This window comes from Psammomys obesus, unplaced genomic scaffold (assembly GCF_907164565.1).
Source record: "Psammomys obesus unplaced genomic scaffold, mPsaObe1.curated_primary_1811, whole genome shotgun sequence".
NCBI lineage: Eukaryota > Metazoa > Chordata > Mammalia > Rodentia > Muridae > Psammomys > Psammomys obesus.
In genome coordinates, this window is record NW_026596406.1 from 744,453 (window position 1) to 765,455 (window position 21,003).

General features: G+C 50.2%; 2 protein-coding genes across 7 annotated transcripts in view; one reads left to right on the top strand and one right to left on the bottom strand.

Moving 5' to 3' along the window:
- Positions 1–700: 700 nt before the first annotated feature.
- Positions 701–10,869, bottom strand: Fam221b (family with sequence similarity 221 member B). The gene is made up of 7 exons (XM_055597642.1): positions 10,362–10,869; positions 7,752–8,385; positions 7,451–7,594; positions 3,177–3,287; positions 2,841–3,038; positions 2,580–2,699; positions 701–2,228 (listed from the first exon to the last, which is right to left on the bottom strand). The coding sequence occupies exons 2-7, from the start codon at positions 8,383–8,385 to the stop codon at positions 2,191–2,193; spliced, it is 1,245 nt and encodes a 414-aa protein (XP_055453617.1). The 5' UTR covers positions 10,362–10,869; the 3' UTR covers positions 701–2,190.
- A 148-nt stretch (positions 10,870–11,017) lies between these two features.
- Positions 11,018–21,003, top strand: part of Tmem8b (transmembrane protein 8B) — a 26,336-nt gene continuing 16,350 nt past the window's right edge. For 4 of the 6 annotated variants that reach the window (XM_055597571.1, XM_055597570.1, XM_055597574.1 and 1 more), the window contains exons 1-3: positions 11,018–11,733; positions 16,699–16,888; positions 17,219–17,426. In XM_055597571.1, the coding sequence (XP_055453546.1) occupies positions 11,214–11,733; positions 16,699–16,888; positions 17,219–17,426 (918 nt within the window). In that variant the 5' untranslated portion in view covers positions 11,018–11,213. Of the gene's footprint in view, positions 11,734–16,698; positions 16,889–17,218; positions 17,427–21,003 lie in introns of those variants that run through there. The other 2 variants (XM_055597576.1, XM_055597575.1) reach the window with 1 other exon arrangement.

Consider the following 21,003-nt stretch of genomic DNA (forward strand, 5'->3'; position numbering starts at 1 on the left):
CCAGTGTTCTCAAGTGCAGTATGTGCCCTTAACGGCTTAGTCATCTCTCCAGCCCCTAAAGATTTACGTGCATATGTGGGGATATGTGCAAGTCGTGGTGCGTGCCGAGGCCAGAAGAGGGCGTCAGATTCCTTAGCGCTGGAGTTACATAGAGGTGGGTTGAGCCACCAGATGTGGACCAAGGTTCAGTCTTCTACAAGAGTGGCAGACTCTCAAGCACTGAACCACCTCCCGTCTCTGCTTTGTATTTTGAAATAAGAAAACAGTATTTCACTTGAGAGGCAGAGGCAGGAGGGTAACTCATAATTTCCAGGCCAGCCTGGTCTACCTAACAAGACTTGGTCTCAAAAAAACATTAGTAGTTCCTCCCCCACTCCATCCTCACCACTGGTGAGTTCTGGTCTGGTACAATAATATGTTACTATTGTACCTTAGAGGCTGTTTTGCCTTTGCACATGGCCTGATATGTAAATGCTCAATAGTTTTTTTTTTTTAATCTGGTGTTTCACTGTTCTGCTTTTTATATGGTAATAGATGGCATGTTTATTATTCTCTCATGTTTTTCAAATTGTAGTTTATACACTTTGCAATGCCTACATACTGTGTCCCCGATGGCCCAATCATAGTAACTCTATTAATCGAATGATTTTTATATAATTGTCAAAGCACATACCACCAATGTTCAGAAGCTTCTGGAATTAGCACAATCTCTTTTGCATACCCACTTTATTGTAAAGCCCTTTCTTCTTCAGGGGGTGATATGTGATCATGATTTTCCCCCAGGGTCTTAGCAATCTAGGCTGCATCCCTTCCTTTGCAAAGACAGATGACCTTTCTAAATATGAGGAAATGTGGGATCACCTTGCCCCTGAGCCCTAAGATGTGAGACTTGAAAGCTGCCCCAGAGAAGGGCAAGAGGTAAGTGGAGTTGGGGTGAGAGGAGGGCGGAAATCTAGTGAGCGCTAAGTTTTGGAGCTGGGTGTTTCTTTGGGTTTTCAGAGAGAGCACGAAAGACAGGTTATTTCTGTTTTATAGATCCAGCAACCGAGGCCCAAAGAGGGAACCTCGCATCAGAACTGCCACCAGGGTTAGACTGTTCTGTGGCCATAAAATCACCATTTTGACCCAGACTCAAAGCTGACCCTGACCTGGATTCCTTATTCCAAACACCTGCCACCACCTGCAGCTGCTCGATGAAATCTGCATGTTCTGCAGTCCCTGTGCTGCAGCCCATGCCAACCCACCTGCCCCTGGACATCACTGGAGATTTCTTACTCCTTTTATGGCTGCCACCATCTAGCAGTTGTTTCCTGGCATCATGTGACACTTACTCCATTTCTTCAGACCCATTTCTTTTGCCTTCTTTTCCTCACTATCCTGACATCATCAGCCATTAGTCTAAATACTTTTCCTCTCTTCTCTAACCAGATCCTCACTTCCAACCATACTGAGTCCTAAATTGCACTCGTCAGGATTTTCTCTGATCCCGTTAGCCTTGCCCAGGGCTCACTTCTCCTGTTTGACACCACCTTTCTTACATCCCAGGAATAAAGATGTCACCAGAGGGGAACTTCTAGGAGCTCCTACTCCCCAAAGCTCATACTTCCTTCTTTGAAATGAAGTTTCTTGTCATCAGAGGAAGCTCCACCTCTGCCTTGACCTCATCCTCTCCTCTGTTCCAGAGATCTCATTTCCACCAAGCATGTCTCCCCTCTTCTGCATCCTTCAAGATCTTTATGTATATGGGCCTCTTCCCCTTCCTAAGAAGCTGCTTCCTTGATCTACAGCCCACTTTGGTATTGTTGATTTCTTTCCTCTACTTCTTACCTTCAAATGAATGGATATTTGCTGTTTGCCTTCACCATGGCGGTGTGAAACCATATTGCCCAAAGTCTCCAGAGACCTCCAACGTCTTTGCCAGTGGAACCCCAGCTACATCAGAAACCACCACTACTCTATTCTTCAAACTCTCCCTTTGGCTTTCTTGAAGCTAGTCTCCCAGTGTCAGGGCCGGGAGTCTCCCACTGTACCATGATAGAGGAAGATGACTGGAGCCGGCCTTCATTTGCTGGGTGCTATCTCTTGCCTGTAGTTTGAGCTGACTGTAAACTGAGTCTTGACGCTACCTGCCCCACATAGAGCCAGGTCAGATTCTACTGGCTTCCACTTTATTGTTGATCTTGGCCAGACTCAGAAAGACTTGTACCAGTTGTTGACATTGGCTGTCCCTGGAAAAGGGAAGAGCAAAGGTGAAGAAGTCGGGCATGGGGGTCAGATGCAGGGTCGGGTTGAAGGCTGCTTGGACCAAGAGGTGCGAGTGATCTAGGGTGGGTACTGGAGTGGCCAGAGACACCCTGTATCTGGAGGGCCTCAAGGTCAGAGTTCGTGAGTATGACATCTTGGAGGGCAGACATCCCTGCAAAAGGCACATACTCTTGTCCTGGGAATGGAAAGCAGTGCAGGCATGGGATGTGGGCTGGGCTGGGCTGGAGATGTCAGACCTGGAGAGGGTGGGAAAGGGTGGGAGCGACTTTCTGCCTGGCCCTGGCACGGTCCCCTGTCCCATGTTACTCCCTCACCGCAAGGTCTCCTTCCTCTTCGCCTGGTCTCCTCAGTCTCAAAGAAAGTCTCGTGTTCCTCCCAACGCCGGTCACAGGCCGCACAGAGGAAATTGGACTCAAAACAGTTGCAAGAACAGCCTAGGAAAAAGAGCACCCAGAAGAATATAAGGAATTATGGCATCCCCAAGAGCTGACTCATCCTCACCTCTTCCCTACCACACACCAGTCCTCTCATCGTCCCTTCTTCCCCCCCAAACAGCCCTTTGCACTAGAAATTACCACGGTGCCTGCAGGGATGCGCTCCGGTGGCTGCATGTTCTTCGTGAGTATGCTTACAGCGACATTGGGCTCTCCAGGCCTTGGGGTCAAAGGTGGCCCTTCTCTTAAGCCAGAACTCACCCACTTCCTCTGGGCGTGATGGGATGAAACAAAACATGAGGCACCTGCACTGGCTCACGTTGCAGGGCACCGACAGGTCTGGGAGGATGGAGATGGTGGGGCGTTAGCCAGCACCCGGAAGGACCTGGCCCTTCTATGCAGATCCGTGCCTGATTCAAGCTGTCCCTCCTTCCAAGACAGGGCTGAATACATGTATCTGACAAGAGTCTCTCCTACCTGAGATGATCTGGTGTTCTTTCAACAAATGTCCACAAAAGCACTTGGACTCATCTCCAATACGAAAACAGTCCCATAAGTAATGGGGGCAGCGCCAGCCAATGTAGAGACCTACATATGAGGAGATTAATAAGGAAGGGTGAAAAAGAAAACGCATCCTAAGCTCCCTACAAGTGTTCTGGTGGATCTCCTACAGTGGGGGCAGAGAATGCAGCACCGCACCTGCTACACTTGTCTCCCTCACTTATGGCTCTTAGACATCTTTCTTTAAAGCTTTATTATCTCAAAGTATCATCAGTTCCTTTTCCATCCCAGGATCCACTCTGTATCTGTCAGCCTATCAAAGATAACTGAAGGCAGTCTTCAGTTTTGGAGGAGGGAGAGTGCAGATAACACTGAAGATGAACAGGAGGCCCCTATGGCTGAAGGGTTTCTTACCTTCTCCACCCTTTATGCCAAAGTCCAGTCTTTCTAAGGTGTTCATGGTGAGGGAGGAAAGCTAACTGACCAAGAGGGCAGTAGGTGACGGGGATTGGCTCCTGGGAATTGTTTGTAAAGGAGGTGAAAGTTGGACAGTGCTGGTGACAAGTGGTGGGAGGAAGCCTGCCCCCTCACTCTCCAGGTTCACACCTCTGTAATGCCTTTTATATTCTAGTGTTACGTAACTAATGCCCTCTGTGATCCTAAGACGGGTAGCTGATGGCTCTCCAGAGAGAGAAAGGGGCAGGCCAGCTGTGAGGAATGAAACAGGACTATGGAAAGGAAAGTGAGGCTAGTATCTTCGAATGTGGGCATGAGCAGGTGGCTACAAGATCCTGGTTTTAGCAGAGGGTCTGGGGGAAATCAGCTTCAGAGCAAGTACCATCACAAGTCAAGGGCAGGGCTAGGCAGAGGTGACAAGAGAACAGCACCTCCTGCTTCTTCCTGAGAGCAGAGACTGTTCCAACTTCTAGTTCAGATCTTGCCTGAGTCCCCCCCGGGGACCTGCAGCTGCAGCACTCTGCTTGTTGCGGAAATGTCACCTCTTTTAAAAGTTGTCCTTGCTTCCCTACAAGGGAAGGGTCTGTATTTTCATCTCTATCTCTAATCCTGCCATGAAAGAGAAGTCAGAGAGGCTAGACTGCCCGACTGAACAAACGAAGTCCTTTAGTGGCATAATCCGCCACTCTGAGCCTTGGCCCAGTGTTCTTATCTTACCCATAGTTTCTAAGGTTCTAAAACCTGTTCAGGTGTGGCTTTTGGCTTGGCGGCTTCTGGATTGATACATTCTGCCGTGCCATGACCCTGCTGTACCCGGAATGTTTGGCTGAGAGCACAGGGAGAAGCAAAGTCACAATGGGTGGGTGGGAACCAGGGCTCTGCTAGAGCATTCTGAACTCTACAAAAGCCAACTGTAGCAGCTGAGCAGGTGATGTGCTGACAGCAGCCTGAGTCCTCCTGAAGATCAAAGTGTGGCCGTCTAAGCATGGATGTGGGAATCAGTATCTAGCATTCAGATGAAGAGTTTGAATAACTGGAAAAAATACCTCAGATTTTATTCTACTCTACTCTACCCTCCCCTCCCTTTCCCTACCTTACCCTTCCCTACCTTACCCTTCCCTTCCCTACTCTACCCTACCTTTCCCTACCCTACCCTACCCTACTCTACTCTATGCCGTTAAAGTGGGGAAGCTGGAATCTGGCTCTGGATTCCATCCTCTGATTCCAAACTCTCTTCCGATTAGAAGTGGACTAGGCAGGCAGAGAACACATTATCTTGGATGCCATTCTAACTCTGTACAACTGTAGCTTGTGGATCAGCTCTTGGTTTCTATAAGGTTTCCATACTATACATGGCTGTCTTTACATGAAGTATGCCCCATCCTAACCCTCTTGGGCATTAGACCCATAGGGCCATCTGTCTGCTACAGTTCCATGAAACAAGTGTTTTCATCTCAAAACCTCTTAACTCATCTCTTGTCCTCAGTTCATCAGGTTTGTGTGTGCCCTGCATTGTTCTGTTTTTGGTGCTCAGTTTATCCAATCAGACATTTAGCCAAGTATCACTCCAGGCATTTAACATTTTTTTTTAAATAATTTTTTTGAGGCAGGGGTTCTCTGTGTAACAGCTCTGGCTGTCCTGGAATTCTCTTTGTGGACCAGTCTGGCCTCTAACTCATGGAGATCCACCTGCCTTTGCCTCCTGAGTGCTGCATTAAAGGCGTGTGCATTCTACATGTCAAACAATGTCAGTTTTACCTGTTAGTGTCTTTTACCTGTCTCCACCTTCTCCCAGCAACTTCTCCCTTGATTGTTTCTCGTGTTTAAGCAGCCCCACATCCAACCTTGCCTTCTCCAGTCTAGTCTACTGCCAGAGTGGTCATTTAAAAGCACAAATAAGGTTGCTGTCCTATTTAAAATATTTGGTGATTCTCAGGTGCCCTTGAGATATGACAGTGACCTTTCACGTTGGCACAAAAATGCCAGCACAGTTATTTATTTCCAGAGCTGAGCTAGTACTTCCACCAACATTCTTGCACTAGATAAAACACTACACTCGTTTAAGATTCCTTGTCTTGTTATATCTCTGCTATTTTACTTAAAATTTTGTTTTGATAGGCTCTTTTTTATTATGCAGTCCAGGCTTGCCTGGAACTCACCATACAGACTGTGATAGCCTCAAACTTGTAATCCTCCGTGTCTAAAAGTGTGTGTGTGGGGGCACTAATTGTGAACTGGAGCTTGAACTCAACATGGTTAAAATTTTGTTATTTTTTGCTTGAGACAGGGTCTCACTATGCAATTGAGGGACAGTTTTATCTTTGAGGCCTTTCTTGCCTACTGCTTGCACAACTACAACTCAATGCCTGGCCTATAGTCAGTGCGTAATAGCTGTTGAAAGAATTTTGGGAAAAGCTCACATTTCCCATTTCTCTGCACGTCCCATATACCCTTAGAGAAACTGGACTCAGGGTCTTCAACATCCGAAGGGTACAGGCCTCAGATATCTTCATGTAGCATTAAGTGCACAAACCATTTGTTTAAGCAGAAAAACACAGGCATTTAAAGCAAAGAAGAAACACTGAGGTCTTGAAGAGTAAGGAGTGGACAGCAGAATCTACAACAGCAGAAGGGAGACTGTAGAGAACCTGCATTTGCAAGAAAAAAAATCTACGGTAATAGATGTTAATATAACCAAACAGAGGTCCCACTATCAGTGGAAACTCAGAAACAAATGAGACTTAAAAAAAAAAAAAAAAAGGATGAAGGGAAGAGGGTCCATGCATGGAGGTTGGGTGCATGCATTATGCCAAGGAGGATAAGAATATAGGATTTTTGGTGCTATTTCCATCCTAAGCAGAGCAGGTACGAAGGCCTGAGCAAATGTAGTACATTCTACTGAATTCATCTAGGAAGCCCAGAATCACAGAGGATCACAGAGCAGACCTCTTACTGAGATCAACAATCCGTACAGACGGTGAACTCCAACAACACAGGTAGACATGCTTACACAGTGTGCCCTGTGTTTACACAGCTCACCTGCACACCCATTACTGAGTTACACCTTCCACTCAGAGGACCATCAAGAGTCTCATTCAGCTGGGGATACAGCTCAGTGGGTAGCATGCTTGTCTAGCACGCACAAACCCCCAGCACCATGTAAAACCAGCTGTGGTGGCACACACATGTAACCCTAGCACTGAGGAGGCAGATGTATGAGGATCACAAGTTCAAGGTTATCCTTAAAGGTCATCATTGACTATATAGAAAGTTTGAGGCTAGCCTGGGCTACATGAGACCTTGTCTCAAAAAGTGTGTGTGTTGGCACTAATTATGAGCTGAGACTTGAATTCATTAAGGTTTTTAAGCCATGTCTCTCTTCTTTGGTGGGATGGTCATGGATCTGACATGCAGAAGTGACAGTCTGTAATGAAGTAAAGGGACCAAAATCTTTTGCCATATCCATATGAGAACATGGCTCCTAGAGATTGTCCAAGGTCCTGGGGCCATCTCTGCCTTAGGGTTGTTCTGTTATAGACTACCTAGGTACTATATCTGGGGCTGGCCCCCAACTCTTCTGTTGGTAACAATTTTAGTTACTTTAGTACATCTATATATTGCTACTTGGACTTCATTTGAAATCTCCACTTTTTTCAGGCCTACCTGCTCCCCTTCCAGACTGCAGGCAGATGGCATGGCCATTTCCACACTGAAGGGTCAGGTTCCCAAATCTGTTGAATTGGAAGCCGTCTTATGAGTCTGTTCCAGGCCTCTGGAAGGCTACCTGGGCTCACCTGTCTGGATGGACTTCAGGGATGAGTCCTTCTCCCACTCGAAAAGATGGTTTGCCTGAGTACCAATCTGCTCTCTGTGCATTGCTTTTGCCACTTGTATCACCTCTACCTCCTTAGCAGGGACCACCTGCTGGCCTGTAAAACCTGGGAAAGGAGGGGCTGAGTAACCAGAGGGGAGTGAAAGGGCCTGAAAACTAAGAGGAGTCATATGCAAGAGTTAACCCAGTTCCTCACTTCTGGTAAGTCCAGGACAGTGCAAAAGTCACAGGAATGGGGCCCGGGGGAAGGCACGGACAGTTACCAATTTTTTTCTCCTTCTTCTTGGCTGGGGGGACAGTGATGTTACTAGTACCCGCTTCCGGCTCATCTTTACTTGCTTCCTCTTGCCTGGTAGATGTGTCCTCCTCCGTCTGAGTTGAAGGTCCTGAAACGGACTGCTTTGGAAAGTACTCAGATTCGGGGACCTGGGTCTGTGAGACTTTATCAGAAGAAAGCTTACGGAAATATTCCAGGATACTGGTTGATGGTGAGGGATGAGATTTTGCTTTTACTTCAGAGGAAAGAGTCTCATCTGATCCCAAAGGGTTTTTACTGATGGCTTTTACCAGAGAGATCACAGACTGGGAAGAAGACTTTAAAAGGGTTCTGGAGTCTGGGATCTTTAAAACCTGGGATGGCAAGGAAGTAAGCTCTTCTGTAAGGGAGTGCTGAACAGGAGCCTCCCAGGGCTCCTCACAGCTCTCCATCTCAGTGTTCTGGAAAATAGATGTTTCAAAAAGGACTTTAGAGGCAGGAGGCTGGACAGATGTCCGTAAGCTGTGAGTTTCAGGGACAGTGGCCTCCTGCAAGTTTTCAGCGGAGGAGTCCTTCAAAGAAGGGTGTTCGTTTTCAGTCGTGGTGGTCTGAGGACCTTCTGTGATCTCATTTGCTTCCATCTAGTGGTAGAATGAGGTACAGGCTTCGTTAGATTGCGTTTGCAGGGTCTGCCAGTCAGGGCAGAGCCCCAGGGTTCACCGAGGTTACAGGATGAGGAAAAAATTATTAGTGCACTTAAGACATCAGAAGGAAGAAAGAAGTCTGAGTTTCAGGGTGTAATGCCAGGAGGGACTCTCATGTACCCCCACATGGCATAACACTGTAGGTTGGCATTTAAAGACAGAAACAGTCAGAATCCCATCAGTAGGTGGTAGCAGACAAGCACGCCTAGTCCTTTGCCCAGGGAGCCAGTCCAAGTGAAGCGGTGGGGGCATGTCTTAGGCCCTAGAGTTGTAGCTATGGAGTGCCGGCGTCTGAGCATGAAGCCAGCGTTGGGGTTGGCTTCCAAGAGCGCAGGGCAATGTCACAGTGCATACAGCAGAGCTGCTTTTGTCCAAGGACCACAAGCTCCTCCGTTGATCTCATTCCTGTTCAAGGCTTCAACTACTGCCAGACATGCTGTGTGCTCATGCTCCCCCACCTCTCTCCCCTCTCTCTGGAGACAAGACCAGGCTAGGTTTCTATGTAGCCCAGGCTGCTCCTGCTTCAGCCTCTTGATGGCATTATAAAGGTGCATCACCACGCCTGGCTACCTCTGCCTTTTAAATCCGCATGTCTAACTCAGATCTCTTTATTCCCCTGTGCTTTAGGTGCTTCGTGCTAGGTGTTTCCAACAAGAAGTCACACACGGACTCTTCACCCCAGCACATCTACCCACTCACTCTTTCATTGATGACACATTTTATAAACAGCCCAGACTAACACTTCACTGCAGCACCATGCTGCCCACTGGGATCGGGTGAGCTTGGGAGACAGACAATGTCTCATCCACAGTCCAAAAGAATAGCTGCTCTCCAGGATGCTGTGAGAAGGGGAGCTGCCGAATTTACCCAAGAAAGATCCAAGAGGGAAGCTCTCATTCCTCTTTCAGCAAGATTTTTTTTTTTAAGAAAAAAATTATTTATTATTTTATGTGCATTGCTATTTAGCCTGCAAGTGTGTCTGTGTGAAGGTATCAGATCTTGGAGTTACAGACAGTTGTAAGCTGCATTATGGGTGCTGGGAATTGAACCCAGGTCCTTCAGAAGGGCAGTCAGTGTTCTTAACCACTGAGCCATTTCTCCAACCTCCAGCAAGATCTTTTGAACATGTAAAACATTTTGACTCAGCCTAAGGATTACAACCAAATTTCTTGGCCCTGACATGCAAGGTCTGTTGTCAGCACCCCAGTCCTCTGAAGGTGCTAAAGACTGAGCTAAGGGCCTCTGTACGCTGTTGGTAAGTGCAATCATGGCGCCACACACTCAGCCCTTGTTAGACAGAGTCTCATGACATAGCCCTGGCCGGCTAGAATATGCTGTGTAAACCAAGCTGGCTTTGAACTGGCAACAATTCGCCTCTGCCTCCCAAGTCCTGGCATTACTGGCCAGTGCCACCACTTGGGTCTCCAAAACAGACTGTCATCTATCTGTAAGTCCATCATCATTTGCAAGAGCTACATGAGGATTCTTGCGCTTCACTGCTCTCTAGTCTTGTCCATGCTTCAGAGACAGAAGTAGCTCTCTTAAGACACTGCATCTTAAGCTCATTAGAGCGTTCTCTCAGCAGAGGACCTGGGTTTAATTCCCAACATCTCCATGGCAGCTCACACTTGTCTGTAACTCCGGTCCCAGGGAATCTGACCCTCTCTTCTGGCTTCCACAAGCACTGTACATACGTGGTGTACAAATATACTCACAGGCAAAACACCCACACGTATAAAGTAAACTTAAAGGTAAAAAAGTAATTTCACTGGAGTCTTCCTAAAGGGCAAATTAGGAAAGGGGCATCTGCAGAATGAGGAGATGAAAGTGGATAGGGATGAAAAGTGGAGACTGAGTGGGGAAGGTCAGAGGTGTTAGGAGAAAGTGGAGTGCAGGATTGAGTAGCTACATACCTCTGAGCTTAGGCTTGGTGGTTGCAAGTCCTTCGGTCAGATCTTTAACTGGGTTAGAGAGAGGAGTATTGGTCCTGACTGAGGGAATGGTTTTGCTGTTGATGAGCACCTGTAGGTGCTAAGAGGCCTGTTTTTAAGTTTGTTTGGGGAGACATGGGCATCTACGGACCTCTGCAAAGGGGCTCTGGCCCGAGTTGAAGAAGGGCAGAAAGGGAAAGGGACAAAAGAGGTCTAGGGCAGATGAAGGATTTGCTTGCCTGAAGCTTCTACAACCCAGGCCCGGAGGGGGGCGGCGAGCATTGGCTACCAGGGCAACCGGAATGCCCAGTAGTCTCCAGGGCAGCAGTAGTCTTCTAGTCAACATCTGCGAGGGTGAGTTTTCCTGAGGGGGGACCAGAGTTGAGCGAGTCTCTGTGCAAACATAGGAACGGGAGGACCATGATCCGAGAGGAGCCGGTTTTGTGCGTTTCTGGAAGGTTCCTGTACCGTTTGTGAGAAGCTGAGAGGGAACCCGGGTTAGGGTGAGACAGGCTCTCGGGTAGCAAGCCCAGCAGGCTTAAGCTAGAGGCCAATAGAATTGGACAGGGGCGGGCTTTGCTGAGAGGGACCAATCGAATGCAGCGCGGGGCGGAGTGCCAGGCGAGCGTCACGCCGAGGCCGCCGCAGGGCCTGCTTATCGCCGGTTCAACGCAGCCCGGAGTCGCCCAGGCCTGAACTCCTACCCAGGTCCCTGCCCCGGCCCCGGGCCCGCGTGGAAGCCGGAGGCCACCCCCGGGGGTGGGGAGCGGAGCCGCGGGTCAGCTCTGCGAGCATCGCTTGCTGGCCTGGCCGGCCCCGCCCCCGCCCCGGGCCATGGCCCAGCCCTTGTCCCGGCCCCTCATCCTATCCCAATCTCAGCCTTGGCCTCCGGCCACGCCCTCGCCCCGCATCCCAAACCGGCCCCGACCCCGGCCAGTGCCCCAGCGAATGCCCAGGCCCAGGTCCCCGCTCCAACCCCAGTCCCTGCCCCTGGCCTGGCCGTTATCTTCGCCTCGGCCCTCGTTCCACCCCTTGTCGCAATTCCCTGTCCCGCAGCTGGCCCTGTCCCATCCCCAGCGTTTGCTTAAACCCCTGGCCCAGCCCTTGCTCTTGTCTCCACCGCACACGCTCTTCCCATCACACCTCCTGCCCGTGTTTGAACCCCAGTGCTCAGTCCAGCGCAACCCAGTATTACAGGCTTTGCCCCCATCTCTGTGTTTGCCGAAGTCTCTCCCACTGGCTCCCCGCCTCTCTCATACTCTGCCCCTCTCCCAGCCTCGACTCAGGTCTGGGTTCCAGCTGCCGCCAGCCCTATTGCTGCTGTTGCTGTTTTCTGCCCTTGGTCCAGGAGCTGGTGAGTGCAGAATCTGAGAGGATGAGACAAGGATGGGGGTTCCGGGTGTGTCTGTGTATGTGGTGGTGGTGGTGGCTTGGAAAGAGTCAGGAGGGGTGGGACTTGGTGAGCTTGGTGACTGGGGAGAAGTGTGTATGTGGGGGGGGGGTAAGGGAGAGAAGGGCGTACACAAGAGATGGGTTGGCAGCCTTCGAGAGTGGAGGTGTTACTCAGCCAGTTCAGCAGGTGGCTAGTAGTTCTCAAGAGACTCTGGAAGTTCTCCTTTCCCGGAGAACCTGATTCCTGATTCCTGAGTCTGGCTTTCCCTGACTACAGGTTCACTGAGAGATAGTCTCAAGGGAATAAAGTAGCCTCTGGCCTCTCTGTATATATACATGTATATACATGTGTGTGTGTCACAAAGTCTTGGAGGCTTTGGTCCTTTGCTTCCAAAGGTTTATGGAGATGACATAAATCCACAGCAAGGAGATTCTATTCTAACCTGAGACACACTGAAAAGGGGCATGACTGAACGCTCCTGAGGGAGCAGTCTACAGACGGGGAAACTGAGGGGGCGATTTGTTCAAAGCTGTAATGTGTCTAAAATGGCAATAATGGGGCTAGAGAGAAGGTCTCCTGGTCCCTATGACGTGCTGGTCTCCCTCTCCAACTGCAAGACCAGATCCGCTGCTGGCCCAAAGCATAATCTCTTTTCTCCGTAGTCTGTCTGCAAGGGAGCTTAATTCATAAACTGACTCTTATTTGCCAGGTGTCAACTTACGTTCATCATCTAGTCCAGGAAGCCACTTGGTTAGAGTGATCCAGCCTTTTTGGCTGGAGGAGCGTCCTAGCCTGCGGGGCAGAGATGGTCCCCAGCCACCTTTGCTGAGTGGCGCTCCAAGAGAATGGAAATCGCCTGGATAGTGTTTGGCAATAAGATCTAGCAGCAGCTCAGGTGGAGGTGGGCTTCATTGACCTCAGTGGGCCTGCTTCAGTGTGTTCTGAGGTCCTCGTCCTGCGGAGATGTATGTGTATAGCAGGGAGCTGGGGGAATGGTATGTGTGCGCAGGTATTCCTCTTATATGTTGGTGACACGTATTGTATCTGAATGTAATGAGCTGATGAGTTTTTGGAGTGCGTATATTACTGTGTGAGCGGGAGGGAATGAGGGATGCCCACAGGTTCCTCAGCTTGGCCCACTCCTCTCATGAATATATCATCCTAGGCTTGAAGGAAGTGTTCCGTGTGTGTGTGAGCCTCGTGTGATTGTACACACCCATGTGTAGGCCAGAGGCGACTTTATTCCCTTGAGACTATCTCTCAGAGAATCTGAAGCCCCTATTACCCGCCTAAACCGCTTACCCTCACAGCCCAGTGCAGGGTCACAGTCATGCAGGCCATGCTTGGCTGCCGCCACTGCTCCTGCTCCCCTCTTCCTCCCCCTCCTTCTTCTCCCCCTCCTCCTCCCCTTCCTCTTCCCCTTCTTCCTTCTCCCCCCTCCTCTCTCCTCTTCCCCTTCCTTCTCCCCCTCCTCCTCCCCTTCTCCCATCTTCTCCTCTCCCTCCTTCTCCCTCTCACTCTTCCTCCCTCTCTTCCACCCTTCCTCCTCCCTCTCTTCCTCCTCCTTTTCCTCCTCCCCCCTCCTCCCCTTCCTCCTCTTCTTCCTCCTCCTCCTCCTGTGGGCCCTGGGGATTTCAAGTCAGGTTCTCAAACTTACATAGCAAGTATTGTTACTGACTGAATCACCTCCCTAGGCCTTGAGGGCCCTGCGTGCATCTTCCATCCAGTCTTTTGGAAGGAAGGGGCCGGGGTGGAGGGGGAGATATTTATTGTTGACTACAGTGCAGGCTTGGCACTTGCAGAAGCAGCTAACAATCAGCTTTTGGTTTTGATGGGGGGAGTTTGCACACACACACACAACAAACACACAATCTAGGTGATGGAGAAGCCATTTCATATTATTGTAGAAGGGACATCAGGACAAGCTCTTTTAGACTTGGATAGGGCCTCACTCATGTTTTCTCTGGGACATGGTTCTGGTAAGCCCTGTTCAAAACCCAAATTAAAGCGTGTGGTGAATAGGGGTGTTTCCCTAGGCCCACCCTGCCTCCAAACTCCTTCTGTGTTCCTCCCAAAGCTCCAAGCCGATACTTACTCCTTTCCCAACAAGTACGCCCTGTGACAGCCCCCCCTCCCCACCCCTGCTGCTAGCTTTGTCAGGGTTGGCTCGGCTCCCTGTTTGTCCAGGCAAGCTCTTTGTGCTTCTCTGATGCTGGCTTTAGGAGGAGCAGCCCTTCCCTAATCCCAGCAGAGGGCACTCTAGAGCTCTAGCTCCTGTAACAATGGCCTTCCAGGCTCTTCAGTGTTGGGCAGCCAGCAGCCAGTTTGGAGAGGCAGAGCTCTGAGGAAGCTGAACTCCCCCTTAGTTAGCCCCACTGCACTTCATCTGTCTTGAATACCTCCCACTGCTGTCTAAGTGCAAGTCAGAGCCTGTCTAGGTTCCTGGGAGTGCTCAGCTTGCAAGTTGACAGGGCTTTTTGTTTGCTTGTTTGCTTTGTTGAAGTTGATTGGCTGCATGGCACAGCAGAATCTAGTCCTTTGACACTGTCCTGGCTTTTGAGCCATTCTTCCACTTGAGCCAGTGTCTTCTGCTTGTGTAAGTCACCTCTTGAGTAGGACTCTTAAGTTGCCCAGTCTAGTGGGCTAACCTACCCTCCTTTTTCCTGAGGCCCATCTCTCTGCTGCTTTAAATATCTCATTATTGGAGTCACATGCCCCATCTGCAAGGCAGAGGTCTTCAGGTCAGGTAAGCCCTTTGGGTTTTTCTGTGTAGCTAAAAACTCCCGTCCAGAACCCTCCCTCCAATTTGTCTGTCTTGAAGTGCCTGTCTGTCCCCAGCTTTCCACCTGGGCTAGGGACGGCCACCACCCTCTCCTTTCCTCTGACCTATATGGTTTACCGTCACTGCTGTCCTCGTATGCTTGTTTGGGCAGTGACTTTCCTGCCACCCTCGCTCTGCCCCTGACTGTGATCAGGGACCTGAGCGGTTCAGCTAACCACATCCCCCCCACCCCGCAACCTGGCCTACTCCAGACACCCCCGTGTGGTCCGGATGCCACAGCCCTGCGGACGGCCTTCCGGGCCTGAGGGTCTCACCGCCCTCCTTCCCGGATGCTGTCTCGGTGGCCTGCCTGCTCCTGTTCTTGACTCTGCCACCCAGGCAGCTCCCCCAGGCCTCACCACACGCCCCCCTTCTGCCCCGGTTGGTATACAGGCAGCTCTTGTGAGCTTCTGAGAATTTCTGCAGCTCCTAACCACCAGGAAGTAGAAAAGGGCAGAAAACAAGCAAGTCACACAGTTCTGTGCTGACTCCCAAGCCCCACAGGTGGGGTGCTAGCGGCTTAAGAGCGAATGCCAGCACACACACACACACACACACACACACACACACACACACGCACGCACACGCACACACACACGCACGCACGCACGCACGCACACACGCACACACGCGCACGCGTGCACGCACGCGCGCACACACGCACACACGCGCACACACACGCACACACACACGCGCACACACACGCGCACACACACGCGCACACACACGCGCGCACACACACGCACGCACACACGCACGCACACACGCACACACGAACACACACACGCACACACACGCACACACATGCACATATACACCCATACCACCCACACACTACACACACACAGCACACCCATGTACACACCCATGTACCACACGCACACACCACCCACATGCACACACCCCACATACAGACACCACAGACACTCATCACACGTGCCCCCCACGCCCCCTACACGCCGCAGACACACACACCACACACTCCACACAACACACACACATAAACATACTTGTTTTGCTAGGCTTGATGGTGGAGAACAGTTCCTCCTGAGTGAGCAGCTGGGAAGTCTTAGGAAGGGTCCTAGGTTTAAATCCTCAGGTTTTCATTTTTGCAAGATGAGCTTTTTTAACATTTTTTAATTTATTACAATTTATTCACTTTGTATCCCAGCTGTAGCCCCTTCCCTTGTCCCCTCCCAATCCCACCCTCCCTCCCTCTTCTCCTCCCTGCCCCTCCCCCAGTCCGCTATAGGGAAGGTTCTCCTCCTCTTCCCTCTCCTCTGACTCTAGCTTATCTGGTCTCATCAGGACTGGCTACATTGTCTTCCTCTGTGGCCTGGTAAGGCTGTTCCTCCCTCAGGGGGATGTGATCAAAGAGCCAGCCCATGAATTCATGTCAGAGACAGTCCCTGTTCCCCTTACTAGGTAGGGAACCCACTTGGACGCTGAGCTGCCATGGGCTACTTCTGTGCAGGGGTTCTAGGTTATCTCCATGCATGGTCCTAGGTTGGCATATCAGTGTCAGAAGAGATCCCTGGGCCCAGATTTTTTGGTTCTGTTCCTCTCCTTATGGAGCTCCTGTCCCCTCCAGGTCTTTCTATCTCCTCCGTCTTTCATAAGGTTCCCTGAACTCTGTCCAACGTTTGGCTATGAGTCTCAGCATCTGCTTTGATAGAGTCTTTCAGAGGCCCTCTGTGGTAGGCTCCTGTCCGGTTCCCAGTTTTGTCCCTCTTCTGAAGTCCATCCAGTTTTCCTTTCTGAGTGAGGATTGATCATCTTACCCAGGGTCCCCCTCCTTGCTTAGCTTCTTTAGGTGTGCAGATTTTGGTATGTTTATCCTATAATATATGTCTAATATCCACTTATAAGGTGTCTTTCTTCTTCTGGGATACCTCACTCAGGATGATCTTTCCTAGTTCCCACCAGCAAGATGAATCTTTTAAGGACAAGGTTTCTGTGAGGAAGAAGACAGATGATGGCTAGGGCAGCGCAAGTTGCAGCTCCTGGCTGGCAGAGAGCGCTGCTGTTGACTTGGTGCTGTTGGTGAAAATGGGTACGATGGAAATGCCTGTGTCCCTCCCCTTCTCCTCACTTCTGCTTCCCAGGAGGCCTTTTCCTGACCGACTACTCCACCTGCTCGCCACGCAAGCTCAGCCCCTTTCGATCCTTTGCCAGCACCGAACTCTTCCACTTCCATGTTCCTGAGGACACATTCCTGGCTGTTTGGAATCTCATCATCTTCAAGGAGCAGGGAGGAACCTTTGGTGATCACTGCCCAGATCAAAGTGTGACTGTGTGAGTGTTTGAAGTTCCATTCTGGAACCCCAATTTCCAGCCCTTGTCACTTTCCAAACTGAAGTATGACTGTTGGAGGTCTAAACATGCTTCCTGACCCTGATCTTGACCCCTATCTAGGTTGAAGTGTCACTTGGGGGTCATGACCTCTGTCACCTGAGCACTTGTCCCTTATGGACTTGACCCTTGACCTGGACCCATTTTATGGTATATGCCAGTGTAGGAAATCCGTTTGTTTTACTAGTGGTGAATGAAGTTCTTTTTTAACACCTATTTCCCGATTCCTACCCCATGGCCTGCTTTTCTCTCTTTCTCATTGTTGGCCCCCAGGTATTTCCGATCTGGAGCACCTCCTGTCATCAATCCTCTGCACACACACTTTCCAGCAGATACAGCTGTGCCTGGGGTCTTCTCCCTGACGCTCAGCTGGACACTGCCCAACAGAACCTCAGGCATCTTTAACGTCAGCAGCCCCTTACCTGGGGACTGGTTCTTGGCTGCCCACCTTCCCCAAGCCCATGGCCACATCTCTGTCAAGGTGGGTTGATCTTACCCCCCAGGACAGGAGGGGCCTTATCTTCCCTTCCATCCCTGCTGAATGCTCACGAGCATCAAAACCTTGTTACCGGAATGGGCACTGGCACCAGAATTTCTGTGCTGGGCCACCGTTGGAGGCCAGCAGGTTATCTGGTGGGGTGGTCTGCAGAAGGACATAGTGACTCCAGGAAAGCTGGAGAGAAATTACAGATTCTGGAATGAGGCCTTGGAACGGGGCAGCTGTATCCCTTCCTATTGGCAGCCACTAAGGTGAACCAGGGTGGCCACACCTATCTGGGCCTGGTGGGATCTGCTGTACAAAACCAGCACTGGTTTTGTTTTCCATTTTGGTTGGCATAGCCCTGCAACCTCTCTCAGGCCACATCCTCATCTCTAGCCCGCACGCCATGGTTTCAGGTCTCTCTTTTGCCCTGTGAGGAACCATAAGAGAAGGTTTTCCTAATAAAAGAGGCTTTGGCTAGCTGATATTCTCCCTGTCTGTTGCCTCCCTTTGCTATGAATATCAGCACTGATTCTAACATATCAGAGCTTGTCTGTTGAAGGGCAGACTCAAAGGGCAGGATGCTTCTTTGGTTTGGAGTGAAAAAAAAAAAAGTAGCACAATGTTTTCCTGCCATTCTTTTGTGCTTGACAAGTTGGGATTCCTCCTTGTGGTAAGGACATAGGTATGTCTCCTACTTCTGCCCATTGCAGGAGAGGGATGCTATGATGAGTTGGCCACTATTAGTCTATTAGCCACGTGTGGGCGACTTTGGTAAGAGTGAGGACAGAACATAAACAGAACAGGGTTTATATAGATTATATAATGAGCATTACAAAGCTGGAAAGCTAGTGGGGTTTGGCTGTTGGGGGTCAAGAGGGACAGCAATTCCCAATCAGGTGAAAATTGGCTCTAAATTGGCACCGTGCCAAGACCAGTCTAGGCTGAGAATGTGCTGGGAGGTCACCTGGGACAGCTCTGGGCTCTTGATTCAGGTCAGAACTAAGGATTTTTCTCCTACAGGGAATGTCTTCATTGATCTTTGGCTAAATCTCAAAGAGCCTGCCCCTTAACTCAGCCACGGCCTTGCTTCACTTTGTAAAAACTGATGGGAAAGTCTTCTAGCCCCTGTTCTGCTTGTCCATCTCCTCAGGTGGACAGGAAGTACCTAGAGCCTAGACCTGGGTAGGCCTGTGTGGGTGTGGAGTGGCCGAAGTGGCTTGAGGGTAGCAGTACAGAGCTTAATGCCTGATTCACAGTCTCTTGACCCCTGGGCAGCAGAAGAAGAACCAGGCCTGGCATACGTGTTTCTGTCTAGAGAAAGTAGGCAGTGCCGGGCACCTGGTACTAGTAGCCTGGTGAGACCAGGGAGAAAAAGGCACAGTTCACTGTCTCCCACTGGAGGCTGCATGTCTGAGCATCATGAAGTGTAGCTTTTTGGATGTGCCTGTTCTAGAGGATGGGTGGACAAGGAGGGGGAGGTGTTAGGCAGTGAGGCCTGACAGGGAGGAGCCTGGGAAGGTGTGTCAGCTGTGGGAGCTCGGGAGGGCTGAGGGGAGCCAGCATGAGTGGTGAAGGAGGTGGAAGGGTGGACAGACCAGACTGTGCCCTGAGAGTGACGGGGAGCCTCAAAAGGCTGGCGTTCTCTAGGCCTGACCCTCTCCTGAATCACCTGGCACAGAGCTAGCATGTGGCGAGGCTCGGCAGGTTTTTGTGGCAACCTTCTCAAACTCTGACTGCCCTAGGCTGACCTCATGACCCCTGTCCTTGTCACCTCTTTTTGTCAGCTCATTGTCTTCCATGTCTTAGCTGCTCATTCTAAGGCTCCCACCTTGGGGTTGTGGACCCAGCTAGCACCTGATAGCTTATCAATAGAGTTTTCCCACATAGCTGGGCATAGGCCTTGAAGGCCTTCTCTTTCCAGTCTAAGATTTGGGTATAAATAAAATCAGGTAAAATAATGAAAACATCTAGTTAGAAAGCACAGAGGCCAGCGGTTTAGAAGGCAGCAGCCCTCGGATGATGAGAAAGCCTTTCAGCATCTCAGCCACAGTAGCTACACCTGCCCACGGAGGCTCCCGCTGCTAAGTTGTCTTATTTACATTTCAAACAGGTGACAGGTGCACCTGTGCAGCCTTTGACAGGCACAAGAGGCCCACGGTGAAAGTGAGCCTCCCTTCCCTCCCGTCAGTTTGGAGTGTCTCTCTGCATAGGTAGCTAGCCCCCAGGCTTTCTCTCTTTCTGTAGATTGGTCTTTCCTTCTTGGCCATTCTCCGCTTGGCGGTCACGGCTCCACCGTCCTGCTTCCCCTGACCTATGTGTGCTGTTCTGGCCTGATGCTTGGCCCCGGGAGAACTCCTTTTTGTATTTTATTCTCTTGTTTGGCATCTATGGCACAGGTGTTTGAAATACCATGTATGAGTTGATGCCACATGAGAGCAGACAGCCAGGCCTATGTTCCTCGAATCTCAAACTTTCTGTCTACCAGCTTTGACACCTTCACTTGCCCGCCTGCGAGCAGTCTCAAGCTTGATATGTATAAAGCAGGGAAAAGCCCAGAGCTCAGTAATTCCACTGGTTTCCACTCTAGGCCTTTTTCCTGGTTGCCTTCTTCCTAGTAAATAGTACTGATACCCTCTGGGTGTTCAAATATCAAATGTCACTCTTAAGTCTTACTCTTCTTACTTCCCCATGACCAATTCGTAAAGTCTCGTTCCTCAACTTGAAATGCTTTCTGTAGCTGCATCTCCACCTCTGCACTTAGCACATCTTCTCTGGTGCTTTCCTGTGTGCCACGGTAACCTCCTAAATGGTCACTCGGTTTCCTTCCTGCCCCTGCCTTCTTTCCTTTCCCCATTCACTTCTGCATTGATCAGTATTGGTTGGCTGAGGGCAAGAAAGCTGTGCTGGCTGCAGAGGAAGCCACTAGTCCTTGGGCATGTTCATTCTGCAAACCTGTCTTAGTTAGGGGTTCTATTGCCGTGATGGAACACCATGACCAAAAGCAGTGTGGGAGGAAAGGGCTTCTTTCAGTTTACAGCTGTCAGGTCAGACTCCATTGCTGAGGGAAGTCAGGGCAGGAATCTGGAGGCAGGAGGTGATGCAGAGGCCATGGAGGAATGCTGCTTACTGGCTTGTTCTTCATAGTTTACTCAGCTTGCTTTTGTTGGACCCAGGACCACCTGCCCAGGGGTGGGCCGCAGTGAGCTGGGCCTTCCCACATTAATCATCAATCAAGAAAATACACCACAGGCTTGCCTGTCTGGTGGGGGCGTTTTATCAATTGAAGTTTCTTTCCAAAATGACTCTACCTTGTGTCAAGTTGACACAAAACCAGCCAGTATAAAGCCCCATTCAGGGCCTGAAATTTCTTAAAGAAACTTAGCCCGATCGGGCATGGTGCCTCATATCTGTAATCCTATACCTGAGAGGCTGAGGCAGGAGGATTGCCATGAATTGTAATTAGCCTGGATCACAGGGTGAGTTCAAGGCTAGGACTACAGTATAAGACCCTGTACCCACTGTAAAGAAAAGAAAGAAAGAAAGAAAGAAAGAAAGAAAGAAAGAAAGAAAGAAA

Bases quoted from the DNA above. Each gene is read 5' to 3' on its own strand.
- Fam221b (XM_055597642.1), bottom strand. From the start codon at position 8,385: ATGGAAGCAAATGAGATCACAGAAGGTCCTCAGACCACCACGACTGAA. The intron at 7,595-7,751 runs GTAACTGTCCGT...CTCCTTTCCCAG, and splicing joins GAAGAAGGAGAAAAAAATTG to GTTTTACAGGCCAGCAGGTG. The intron at 2,229-2,579 runs GTGAGGGAGTAA...TCCCTTTTCCAG, and splicing joins AAGAGGAAGGAGACCTTGCG to GGACAGCCAATGTCAACAAC.